This window comes from Phocoena phocoena, chromosome 6 (assembly GCF_963924675.1).
Source record: "Phocoena phocoena chromosome 6, mPhoPho1.1, whole genome shotgun sequence".
Classification (NCBI taxonomy): Eukaryota; Metazoa; Chordata; class Mammalia; order Artiodactyla; family Phocoenidae; genus Phocoena; species Phocoena phocoena.
In genome coordinates this window covers 86,660,940-86,675,063 of record NC_089224.1, presented here as the reverse complement: position 1 = coordinate 86,675,063, position 14,124 = coordinate 86,660,940, and the positions used below count along the sequence as shown (strand labels likewise).

The following is a 14,124-nucleotide window of genomic DNA, read 5'->3' as shown; positions in this document are numbered from 1 at the left end:
ACCACATGAACTTGGAAGAGGACCTCAAGTCTCAAACATTGGATGTGACCACAGCCCCAGCTGACATCTTGAGTTCAGGTTTGTGAGACCCTAAGCAAAAGATCCAACTAAGCCATGCTCAGACACTTGACCCATAAGAACTGTGAGGTAATAAATATATGTTTTAAGCTCCTAAATTTGTGGTAATTTGTTATGCAACAGTAGATAACTATGATTGAAAGTGAGATACTGCTATTAAAAAAATACCTAAAGTGTGGGTGTGGCTTTGGTACTAGGCAGTGGGTGAAAGCTACAGTAGTTCTAAAGAGCATGACAGAGAATATGTAGATAGACTTGAACCGGCTGTTAGTGGAATTACAGACCATAGGAGTACTGCTGAGAGCTTAGAGAGAAGCAAGAAAAATGTTATTGGAAGATGGAAGAAAGAGGATCCTTGTTATGCAGTAGCAGAAAACTTAGCCGAATTTTCTCCTGCAGTTATGTGGAAAACATAACTTGTAAACAATGAAATTGGTTATGTAGGTAGGGCGATTTCCCAACAAAGTGTTGATGCTGCTACCTGGTATCTTCTTGAGGCTTACTGTAGAATGTGAGAGGAAAGATAAGTTGAGGGAACAATTCTTAAACAAAAGGAGCTAGGGCCAGATTATTTTGAAAATTCTCAGCCTCTGTGGATGGATAAAAAGATGGTAAAAGTCAGAAATGTCAGCTGAACCTGTGGCATACAGAAAAGGTTGAGTGGGTATGACTGTACAAATCTGAAAGATCAAAAGGTCATAATATTCAGTCACACTAAAGGCCCTTTCACTGAGATTAAGTGTGTGTCTCACAGATCCCCTCAGTCAAACCAGAGGCCTCTAGGAAATTTAAAAGTATTTGACCCTCAGCCATCTCAGCAGGAGCAAATGAGAGAGAAGGGACTATCTCAAAAAGATTTGTGGGTGTGGCTTTTATTTAATGGAGTGAAACCCAGTGAAAATCCATGCAAGATCCTCAGAGTTCTTGAGAAAATTGTTTCAGCAGAAACACTGCCAGCTTGGACTAAAAGGACTAATTGGACTAAAATGTTATTTTATACAATAAAAGGAGGCTGTCAAAATCCCAAGATTCTGCTGGAAGGAAGCAGGATAATACAACCACTCAGTTGAAAACATGTTCTTTCACATAAAAGGAATAACAACTCAGTGGGCAGAACAGAGAGTCCCAAGGGTGAATGTAAAAACCATGGGGGATCATTCCAAGGCTTTGAAACCTAATCAAGGAACTCTGGCTGGACTTCAGAACTGCTGTGGACCAGTGACTCTTTTCTACCTTCCATTTCCCCCCTTTTAAAAAAAAACTGGAATGTTTATAGCTGTTACACTATGCCTGTCTCACCATTGTACATTCACCACTAGGGGTTGATAACTTGTCTCTCTAGTTTTATAGGTGTGCAGATGGAGAGGAATTGAGCCCCAGATACTGTGCTTACGAGATTACATTTGGGAGCCTCATGCTCACCTGGTTGATTTAGATGATGAGATTTTGACCTTTGAGCTGATGCTAAAAGTGGATGAGACACTTAGGAAGCTTTGGAAGAGATTAATGCATTTTCCATGTGTGAGGAATGTGAATTACTGGGGGCTAGAGGAAATTCTAAAATGGCTCCTTTGTATGTGGGAAGAACCTGTGATTATGATGAATGCCACCGTAATTATTAGGTTACATTATAGTGATTTTTGGAGATGTAATTAAAGTTCTCAATCAGTTGATTCTAAATTAATCTGAAGGGAGATTACCCTGGGTGGGCCTGACCTAATCAGGGGATCCCTTTAAAAGAGGGCCTAGAGGTCAGAGAGCTTCTCCTATTGGCCTTAAAGAAGCGAGGTACTATGTTGTGAAAGAACCTGTGAGACGGCAAGGTAGCAAGGACCTGAGGTTGGTCTCAAGTTATGGAGAGCAGCCCCAGACGACAGCTAGCAAGGAAATGGGGTCCTCAGATTCACAATTGAAAAGAATGGAATTCTCCCAACAACCATATGAGCTTGGAAGAGAACCTTGAGCGCCCTAAAGGAATGCAGCCTGGCTAACACTTTCATTACAGCCTCGTCAGACCCTAGCAGAAGACCCACTTAAGCTGTGTCTGAACCCCTGACCCAGGGAGATCATGAGATAATAAATACATGTATGTTGTCTTAAGCCTCTGCATTTGTGGTAATATATTACATAGCACTAGGCAACTACATCTGTATTAGTCAAGGTTCAGCCAGAGAAGCAGAAGCAGTAGGATGTGGCTTATGCAATTGAGGGGGTTGGCCAAGCAAGCCTGAAATCCATAGGCTGGGCAGGCAGGAAGCGAAGGGCATGGATCCTTTATCAGATATATGTACTGAAAATGTTTTCTTCACTTTGTGGCTTGTCTTTTCACCTCCTGATGAAATTAATTCTTCTTTTTGTTCTTTATGGTTAGTGCTTTCTGTATCCTATTTATGTTTTCTTTGCATAGTCCAATGTAGTGAAGACAGTCACCCATGTTTCCTTCAAAAAATGTTATTATTTCACCTTTCACATTTTGATATTTACTTCATCTGAAGTTTAAGTTTTTACATGTTAGGAGGTAGTGTCAATATTCATTGTTTTCCAAATGTATATTCAACTTATGACACTATTAAGAACATTTTTTAAATTATATTTAAGTGATGTGTTTGTCATAAATTGTTCATTGGTTGTATATACATTTGTCTATTTCTAGAGTTTCTATAATGTGCCATGGGTCTATCTGTCTACATGTCAATATCACACTGTCCTAATTACTATGGTTTTGTAATATATTTTGATAACTATTAGTATGTATTCTCCAGCTTTGTTATTATTAAGATTGCCTTGGTTATCATTGGCCCCTTGCATTTTCATATCAATTTTGGAACCAGCTTGTCAACTTCTACAAAATAATTCTGGGATTCTGATCAGTTTTTCATTGACCCTAAAGATCAATTTGGGGATACCTGATATCTTTATAATATTGCATCCAGGAAAGTGGTATATCCTTCCATTTATTTAGCTACTCTTTCAATTCTCTCATTGTTTTGTAATTTCTAGTATTGTGGTCTTGCCTATCATGTTTTCAGATTTATTTCTAGGCATTTTATGTTTTTGATGTCACTATAATTGGTATCATTAAAAATTTTTTTATTTTCTATTGCTTTATTACTTGTCTATAGTTACCCAATATAGTTATACGCACTGGCCTTGTATCAGTGTCCTTGCTAAATTCAGTTACTTCTAATACTTTAGCTATAGGTTCTTTTGGATTTTTTTCACAAAAGTATTCATGAACTGTGTGTAGTAAGCCAGTTGCATTGAAGATACCAAAAATGAGGAAACAAATGAGACTCCATGGTTATTTTGATATGTCTTTCTTTTGTTTGGGAGGGAAAAACATAACTACAGATAAAATTAAAATAATTATAAGGAAATCATACAACTATATATTAATAAAGTAAAATCCAGGAAAACAATAGAGAATTTTGCAGGAAAGATGTGTATTCCAAAGTTGCTTTAAGGGTTTTTGGTAGCTTACCAAGTCTGAGTTATCTCACTAGAAGAGTAGTTTTACAGACATGCTGAGCACTGGAATTTCACTATCCCTAGCAAGGCCACTTCACTGATCTGGAAGCTTCCTTTGTTACAGAGTGGCATAGCTCTTCTTTGCTCCTACCTCTCCACCTCCCACAGGTATATATATGTAGACTATTTAGGGGCAGGACTATTTCACTATAATATTGGAAATGGTGCATGTGGATCACTTATGCCTGGCTTCAGGTATAGATAAATGCAACTTCAGAAAATTGTGTACCCTCTACCACTTCTCTACTTCTAAGTTTTCACCCAATAAACCCAATTTTGTACGTGTACTGTACTGTATGTAGAATTGGTAGATTTAGCAAGTAAAAATATAGTTAAATTTGAATTTTAAGTAGATAATTTTAAATATACTTTCAGGTAAAGCACAAATATGATATTTTAATGTAAGTATGTCCATTTAATATTTAGGATATACATTTACCAAAAAAAATTTTTGTTTACCTGAAATTTAAATTTAACTGGGCGTCCTGTATTTTACCTTTTGCATCCTTTAGTAATACATGGTTTTAGCAGTGTGTGTCTTCAGCCCTTTATAGGATATTATACCACATACGCTCTCCCTTATTTCCAGTTTTGTGTATTTGTTTACTTTTAATTTTTATTTATTTATTTACTTTTGTTTTTTTCTCGGTACGTGGGCCTCTCACTGTTGTGGCCTCTCCCGTTGGGGAGCACAGGCTGTGGACGCGCAGGCTCAGCGGCCATGGCTCACGGGCCCAGCCGCTCCGCGGCATGTGGGATCTTCCCGGACCGAGGCACGAACCCCTGTCCCCTGCATCGGCAGGCGGACTCTCAACCACTGCGCCACCAGGGAAGCCCTTGTTTACTTTTTACTGATAGGTTAGTTTGTATTTGTATGTTGCTTACTTTTTATTGATAGGCTAATTAGCATTTAGTTTTTTATTTTATTTATTTATTTTCATTTACATATCTATGTTGTATTTTATTGCTTTGGCACAAAGACTATTGCAAAGTGCACAAGGAAAGATCAGCTATGATGTAGTCTTCAGTTAAAATGAATTTCTGCTTATAATACAATTTTCTGGAGGGCATTAAAAAAAAAACAACTGAGTCATATAAGAGCATTTGATTAACTCTTAAATTAACCAACATTGCCTTTTAAATAGCTAGTGAGAAATAAGAATGATACAATTTACATATTTGTCAATGTCTACTGTAAGTTGTATTTTTCTAGACTTGATATTTAGAGAACAATAATACTAACATTAGTATTTAATTATTGGGTGCCTGCTATGTGCCTTGAACTGTTCCAGACGATTTAAATATTTCATTTAAATAACATATCAAGTCTCTGTGCTAAGTAATACTATTAATGCCAGAGTCAAATATTTTCAGGAAGATTAAATCAGTTTCTCAAGGTCTCTAAACTGGTAAGCCGAAGAGGAACAATTTGGTCAGAGGTCTATCATACACAGCCAGGAAGCAGTTAAAATTCACCTGCTACCAGCAGCAAAACACAGCTGAGCAAGGCTCGTGCAGGAGTTTGTTTAGATTTGCTGGATTCAATAAAACTAAAACATCTGTTTTGGTCACTGCACTGGACATGCTCTTGAAATTTGTTGACAATAAAATATATCTCATTTGATACTGGGAAAGGAAATTTAGAAATACTAGTAAAAATATTGTTAGAAAAAAATTCTGAAAGACTTTGATAAGTAATCTCTTCTGTGGAGATGCTGTCCATCCCCAACCTCCATCCTTTCATGACCACACCAGTAGACATTACAGGACTCCAGAAAATACTTCCTTGATCTCTCTCACCTCCAAAAGAAGTTTAGCTGTGCCTCCTTGTTACTTCACATATTTGCTAATCTATTACTACAGAGGTTTATCAGTTATATTTTTCAATAGTCAGTGGGTTTAATTAAGTTATGCATTATTACTGTTGTATCTCTAGTATTTGGTACATATTCTGACACCCAGCAAGCAATTATTATATGTTTCCTAAATAGATAAGGAAGAATAAACAGTTTCTATATGAATCAAATGGGTACCAGTTGCTGAAATTCATAAATGGAAGAGTTGAAGCAGTCTCAGGTAATTATAAAACTCTTTAAGTAGATAATTTTAGATATACTTTCAGGTAAAGCACAAATATGATATTTTAATGTAAGTATGTCCATTTAAAATTTAGGATATACATTTACCAAAAAAAATTTAAAGATTTAATTTTAAAAATTTAAAGATTTGTAGTAGAATATAACAATGTAATTCAGAGAATTTATGGGTAACATTTTATTAAGTAAGTGTTGGCCATATGGATATGATCTCTGCAGCCAAAGATCTTATTTGCTAAACTACCTGTAATGGTAACAATCATTGTGACATAACTTTTAGGAACCTCTTTTAAGGCTTCTGGATTTGTATTATAACTGTCATCTTTTACTATCATAGCTGATATATGGAAATTTGGTGACACTTTAAAAAAAAATTTTAAGCACACTAACTTCTTTTTCTAATATTTATTTAGGCTGTGCCACGTCTTAGTTAAGGCACGCTGGATCTTTGCTGCATGTGAACTCATAGATGTGGCATGCATGTGGGATCTAGTTCCCCGAACAGGGATCGAACCTGGGCCCCCTGCATTGGGAGCACGGAGTCTTACCTACTGGACCACCAGGGAAGTCCCTGGTGACACTCCTATCTGGAAAAAAAAGCCTTACAGAAGTTTTAACCATATGACTATGTCTTGTAAAATATAACATTCATATATGCATAAATGCATTTTCACTTCTATACACATAACATTTAATTTTTAAAATATATATTTTGTCTCATTTTCAAACTTCTATCCATAGACTTAATTACTTGTATTGTTTTTCCTTTCTGCCTACATCATTATTAATTCTTTTCTTCTCTTTTCTTTGGTTCATCTGTTATTTGGTTTCCTACTTCATATTTGCAGGCTTGGATCATTTTTAAAATTTTTTGTCAGTAATAAAACTATTTCCTATCATAACTGTTTCATTATACATTTATATAGTTATTTCAGTTGGGTTAGGATACTTTTTAAATTCATTTTCTCTCAAATATTTTGTTTTTGTGGTTCTACTTTCTCTTTCCTGTAGTTGGACCCTAAAATTAATTTTAAAGGAAAAGATTATCAGATTTAATATTTATGCTTTTTTAAAACCACAATCTATAGAGACAATTTTAATCTACTATCACTTAGATATTTTTTATTATTATATCTCTGCCATAGATAGTAAAAAAGTTGTTAGAAATATTTCCTGTTCTTGGTCAATATTACTCAGAATAGATGACTTTCTGGTCACCTTTTAAATATTTCCAAGACTAGACTTCATAAACTCCTTTGGTATCTCTAAATTAATACATACCTTTTAATAGTACTGCCTCTGGTATCATCTTTTGCCTTCCAATCCATTCCCCAAGTAGCAGTTAGTATTTACATTTTGCCTAAATATTAAGTGAAGAAGAGAAAATCTACCAGGTTGCTTTCTTTTTGTGTAAAAGGCCGTCTTTCTTCTTCCTTTTTTTCCCCCATGTTTTAGTATTTTAGATGACTTTACTGTTTTCAAAGCCTCTTTAATCTCATTTCATAATCAGTGAAAATGAGCATGGAAGGACTTCCATTGTTCAGATGATTGAACCAAGGTTAAGTGAGAGTAGGGAGTCTGCTAGAGACATCCTGGTAATTATCACTCTACCAGTTATGGTGGCTACCACAGCAGCCTGCCTCATGCCTCTTCTTCACAGAATTTCATGTGCTAGTTCTTTGAGCAATTTTCAATAATAGCAATAAAGAGCTATTTCTCAGAAACAAATGATTGGAAACTAACACTTGGCAGATTCATGGCTAAGTGTTTTGTTTTGTTTTGTTTTTTGTTGTCAACTAGACTGCTGTACTTAAAATTAAATCCTCTCCTGGGCTCACAGCTGGTACTGCAAACACTGCTAATTGGACAGGCTGAAGTGTGAAACTAAATATATACGTTGTCATTTTACTCAACAGTTTCTGGAAAATGTATTGCAGGTAAATCAGCAGGCATTAGCAAAGCTTTTGAGAAAGTACACATATGGGTATTAAGCCTCATGATGGATATGTTTCCCTACTAGAGCAAAGCAAGCATCTGACTTTCGTAGCCATTACTGAAGCAGCGTAGATTTGTCATTCTGAAAACAAATGAGACTTTTCCCTTATGTAATTTTGAACATTTTGATTGATTTTTGGATAATAGCCTTCCCAACTTTTTTTTTCTCCAATGTTATATTCCTCTCTCTTTGTCCTAGAGGAATACCAAATATCTCCTATTAAATAATTTCAATATATAGTTTTAAATGCCTTTCATTGTGTTGATTATACAGGAGGAACTTGTGAAATATGTGTCTAATGGCCTAATCAATAGATAACCGTATTTTACTCATTTTGTTTTTCATTCTGGAGTCTCAGTGAGATAGAAGCATTGGAAATCAGGCAATTAGTTACTTAAAAGGAAAGAAAAGAAAAATCTCATCAGAGTTCCTTTGGGACCCAGGGTGATATTTACTTATGCGGTAAGATTTTCTGTTCCAAACCTTTATAACTATGTTCAACTTCCAATTGGAAGACATTATTGATTAACTTTTAATTTAGAAGAGACAAATTAAAGATAATGCTAGTTTTCTCTGCATGGCAATCTCGATTCACCTTCCATTCTTTTCTGCCCTACTCTGCAACCTGTGAGAATAAATGTTATAAAAGACAACATCCAGGTGCTCTTGATTTCTGGCTTCTATATGGTTTTGGTCAGTGACATGCACTGCCAGAGATTTGAAGGTGGGAAAAGAAAGAGGTTGGGTATTTATTTCCTTTGTTCCTTCTCTGCCAGGTCATGGTTTGGTCAGTGGTTGTATTCATCTACCTAAGACTTAGTCTTTGTGACAGACATCTCCTGATCTCAGCAGACTCCAAATCATTGTTTCTTCCCCTTGCCCATTCAGGTATAATGATACTAACGTTCCATGAAGTTGCTAATCTCTGAGCATTTTATTATTCTTCATTGGTTCCATTAGCCCTGTCCATACATCTACAAATTATCCTTTCTTGTACTCTCTTTAATTAAACTTTTGAAGATGAAATCTGTTTTCTGGTAGAATTCTGATAGAGAAAATAATTGGTAGCAGGGTTGGACTCAAGAATCAAACCCTCAGAATGGACTTCTGGGTTTTGGTGTATGTAAACTGAATGACTGAATGGACAATACTGACACTGAAAATTGATGTCATGACCGTTGGTGGCATCAGATGAAGAGCCAGTGGAGGGCAAGTCAGTTGGAAGACAATGACAAAGTGGCACGCAAGAGTGTGTGTTTGCTTTGTTCTGCATATGGTAGCTTTTTATCTAAATAAAAGGATGAAAATGGAATACAAATGGACTGTGCTGGTCCATCCCCATTTTTACCTATATGTATTTTATGTGTCCTTCTTTCCAATGCCATGTGCTTTAGGAGGCTGACTTCCAGACTGTATCACCAAATATCTTTGCTATCTGGCTATTATTTGGGCATTTTCTCCTTCAATCAAGATTCATCTCTATAAATTAACCTTTCACTGAACTCTTTTAAAATCTTTGGTGTGCTATTTCCTGCCATGACCCTGACTGTTAAGACAAACTCCCTAAAGTACAAGGTGGAAGCACTGGATCTTCTTGACTTTGCAGTTTGTAACCTACATTGTCTTAGGAGAGAGGGAGCCTAAGTGTACTGAGCCTAGCGCGCCGCGCTGGTTTCCGGAAGTGGCTGCTGCGGCGACATGCTTGCGGAGCTGGGTTTAATCGGGACCATAGGCGAAGATGATGAGGTGTCAGTGGAGCCAGAGACTGACTCCGAAGACCAGGAGGAGGAGGGGCCCATTGTGCTGGGCAGAAAGCCGAAAGCCTTGCAGAAGAACCGCAGTGCCGATTTCAACCCTGACTTTGTTTTCACTGAGAAGGAGGGGATGTACGATGGCAGCTGGGCCATGGCTGACGTCATAAGCCAGCTCAAGAAGAAGAGGGCAGCCACGACATTAGATGAGAAGATTGAGAAAGTTCGAAAGAAAAGGAAAACAGAGGATAAAGAAGCCAAGTCTGGGAAGTTAGAGAAGGAGAAAGAAGCAAAGGAGGGCTCTGAACCTGAGGAACAGGAAGACTTTGAAGGGAAAGATGAGGAAGCCACAGAAGATGAAGAATCAGAGACTGACTACTCGTCAGCTGATGAGAACGTCCTCACCAAAGCAGATACACTCAAAGTAAAGGAGCAGAAGAAGAAGAAAGGACAGGAAGCAGGAGGATTTTTTGAAGATGCATCTCAGTATGATGAAAACCTCTCATTCCAGGACATGAACCTTTCCCACCCTCTTCTGAAGGCCATCACAGCCATGGGCTTCAAGGACCCCACACCGATCCAGAAGGCATGCATACCTGTGGGTGTGTTGGGGAAGGACATCTGTGCCTGTGCAGCCACTGGGACAGGTAAAACTGCGGCTTTTGCCCCGCCCGTCTTGGAGCGTCTGATCTACAAACCCCGCCAGGCTCCGGTGACCCATGTGCTGGTGCTGGTTCCCACCCGGGAACTGGGCATCCAGGTGCACTCCGTCACCAAGCAGCTGGCCCAGTTCTGCAGCGTCACCACCTGCCTGGCTGTGGGCGGCTTGGACGTGAAGTCTCAGGAAGCAGCCCTCCGGGCAGCGCCTGACATCCTCATCGCCACCCCGGGCCGGCTCATTGATCACCTCCACAACTGCCCTTCCTTCCACCTGAGCAGCATCGAGGTGCTCATCCTGGATGAGGCTGACAGGTTTCTGCTCCAGCTGTCACTATGCTGGCCACTCTATAACAGTTCCTGGGACTTCCCTGGTGGTCCAGTGGTTAAGAATCTGCTTGCGGGCTTCCCTGGTGGCGCAGTGGTTGAGAGTCCGCCTGCCGATGCAGGGAACACGGGTTCGTTCCCCAGTCCAGGAAGATCCCACATGCCGCAGAGCGGCTGGGCCCGTGAGCATGGCCGCTCACCCTGTGCGTCTGGAGCCTGTGCTCCTCAACGGGAGAGGCCACAACAGTGAGAGGCCCGCGTACCGCAAAAAAAAAAAAAGAGAAAAAGAATCCGCTTGCCAGTGCAAGGGACACGGGTTTGATCCCTGAAGATCCCATGTGCCGCGGAGCAACTAAGCCCTGAGCCACAACTACTGAGCCTGCACGCCACAACTACTGAAGCCCGTGTGCCTAGAGCTTGTGCTCCAGAACAAGAGAAGCCACCACGATGAGAAGCTGACGCACCGCAATGAAGAGTAGCCACCATTCACCGCAACTAGAGAGAAAAGCCTGTGTGCAGCAACGAAGACCCAATGCAGCCCCCCAAAATAAATAAATAAATAAATGAAATATTTTTTAAAAAACAGTTCATCCCTGCCCCCCACACCCCCGCCTCGTCCTTCCCTTCCTGCCTTATGTTCTCTGAGGTGCTACACCTCCTTGACCTCCCGCATTGTTACCTGAATGCTCGTGTGGTGGCTGTGTCCCTCTTCTCCCCAGAACTTCATGTTCGAGAAGGGCCGGCTTTGTGTTTGTGTTGCCTGCTGCCACATCCCAGTGCCAGGGCCGTGTCTAGAATCTAGCAGGTGCACAGTAGGTGCTGAATAACTGGTCGACTGCCTCCCCTGAGCATTCTTGAGGCCTGAAGGAGGTAAAGGAGATCGTTCTAAGCCAAGGGAACATGATCTGATTTAGGTTTTAAATATCAAAAATATCAATGTCTCAAAAGATCAAGAAAGGCTGTGGAAGTTTCAGACTGAGACCAAAGAGACACGACAACTAAAGGTGATACCTGTCCCTCAACTGCAGCCTGAACTGGACGAGAAATACTGTAAAGGATTGAAAAAATTGGAGTCACAGTAATCTCACAGATGACTATTATCTGCAAAGAGAAAGAGGTTCCTTTCCTAGTGGAGAGAGCTGGTAGACACCACTTCAACCAAGTGACCAAACTGCGTTGCTGGAACAAACTGTCTGTCTCCGGATGGAGTGAGAGTGAGGTGCAGAGCTGCCCCCTACCCGGCTCCCAGCAATGATTGTTGAATCCAGTCACTGGGGAATAATTAGACATATTCAGAGTGTGAAAAAGGATGAGAGGACTTTGTAGACTAAGGGAGACTAAAGAGATGTGACAACCAAGTACAACGTAGGAACTGTCATTCCTGACTAAAAAAATAAAAAGACAGCTCTAGAATGACGTTTTGGGGACAGTTAGGGAAAACTGAATATACATGTACTTTACTTTAGATATCATTCAGACACTTGAATTTCTCAGGTGTGATAACGACATTGTGTTTATGTAGGAGAAATTCACCGTTCTTAGGGAGTGTGTGCTGAAATATTTAGGGGTCCGGTGTCATGATATCTGCCACTTAATAGCATAAGATTCAGCAAAAGAAAAAAAAGAAAGACTAAGCAGATATGGGCAAATGATAATTCTTGGTGAACCTTGGAAAAAGGGTAAGATAACACTAATAAAATAAATAAATAAATGAGCCTGAAACATAACCAACATATGTATTTTTTCGATACATAACAGTATCGAAAAAAAAAAAAAAGACAAGTACTGCTCCCTCTTTTGAGGAATCTTTCTGTGCTTCTGATTTGTTTTCTGTTAGCAATGGACCCCTATTATGTGATCTGTACATCTCCATCCAAGACTTGGTATGGTAGCTGGACAACAGGGGCCTGTTAGCATATAGACTTTCTTGTCTTTCTGGAAACAACAGCAACAAGCTATTATACTATGAGAAACCAGTCTTAAAAGTCATAAATAAAATTGGACACACCATTTTCTAAAAATGGTGATATACTCTGAGAAAGAAGAGAACACACTCAGAAATAAGAGATAATCAAGACTCATATATCTTAGTTCAGGACACTGAATGATTATTGGTAGAGAGAAAAACTCCTGATTCTGACAAAGGTGGGAGTTTCTTAAACTCTGTCCAGTCTCTGTGAAACACATTTCAAGTTGGAAGAAAGGGAATAAGCTATGAAACAGACAAGGAAGACTTCCTTTCACAGTGTATGAGAATCATAATAGCTTGGGAGAAACCTGCTTTGAAACATCAGTATTGGCTACAGTGAGAAGAGCCAACAGTACAGCAGTGGTGGGAAGGAGCCTGTGTACCATTTTTGGTATCTGCGCTATCAAAAGAAACGGTCAAGGGCATATAACAGGCATACGCTTGCAAAGACCTTACAAAGTGAAAGTTCTCAGTAAGTCTTAGTTCTAGTATCTGTGATACTGGTTGAGGGATGAGAGTGAATACCATTATGACCGTTAACACTTTTGGTGTGGTTTAGGGATTCTGTTATAGGTACTGATTGTTACTACTATATATTGAAGCACTGCTGTGTGCTAGACAGTGTACGGCACTTGGTATACTTTTTCATTAATGCTAACAACTTTTCAAAGTACCTCTATGCTTATTTTGTCTATAAAGAAACTAAATATGAGTAAATTTTATTGTCATCTAAGTTACAGACCCATTAGGTCCTGAAGTCTAGATTCAAAACTTATTCTTGGGCTTCCCTGGTGGCGCAGTGGTTGGGAGTCCGCCTGCTGATGCGGGGGACGCGGGTTCATGCCCCGGTCCGGGAGGATCCCGCATGCCGCGGAGCGGCTGGGCCCGTGAGCCCTGGCCGCTGAGCCTGCGCGTCCGGAGCCTGTGCTCTGCAGCGGGAGAGGCCACAACAGTGAGAAGCCCGCGTACCGCAAAAAAAAAAAAAAACAAAAAAACAAAAAAACCTTATTCTTACCAGTCCCTAGGATATAATCAACTCACAATATGCTTGCTGACTAAAGGCCCCAGTATTGGCTTAAGATTATGTTTTAGAGAAATACCTTTCCTTTTACTATTAATGTTTCCACGGGGTTGTTTTTATATTTTCTTTCTTTCTTTTTTTTTTTTTTTCAGTTGCAGAAAGGCTGAGGTCAACCCATAAAAAGAAACAGAGCGAAGAGAATGGAGAGTGAAAGACCTGGCAATAGCTTAACAGCTTTTAGGCCCTGGATTCATGAAAAACCTAGTTGGCTTGGTTTGCATTGTTTTCTTCTGTTGGTCTCTGGTATGTTTCTCTCACTTGCAACAAAAGGAATGTCAACTAGTAAACTGAAGATCTGGAAAATAATGGTCATTATCCTGGGAATCTGAATCATTAGCCTGATGATAAGCTAATTAAATTGGCCTCCTTGGGCTTTTGCATTAGTTGTATTCTTTAGGCATGTCCTAGTTTGTGAGAACAAGTAAACAAAACACATTTTTCCTTGTAATTATCACCAAACACTTACCTTATGGATAAGATGCTTTAAAATCTTTCTTGAGATTTAGCACAGAACTCCAGTATTCCTAGGATTAGAGTCCTTTATGGGTTTTTACCATTTAAAGATCTTTCCTAGGGGATGACCTAGGGGATGAAAATCCTGAACCTATGTCTGAGGCCTCACTTTCCAATTTCAGGCCTTA

The 14,124-nt window shown here is 39.4% G+C and overlaps 1 protein-coding gene across 1 annotated transcript; it reads left to right on the top strand.

Annotated features, from left to right (window-relative positions):
• Positions 1-9,396: 9,396 nt before the first annotated feature.
• Positions 9,397-13,603, top strand: LOC136125103 (probable ATP-dependent RNA helicase DDX27). Its single transcript, XM_065879924.1, has 2 exons — positions 9,397-10,421; positions 13,576-13,603. Exons 1-2 carry the CDS (start codon positions 9,397-9,399, stop codon positions 13,601-13,603), a joined length of 1,053 nt encoding a protein of 350 aa, XP_065735996.1.
• The last annotated feature ends 521 nt before the right edge of the window (positions 13,604-14,124 follow it).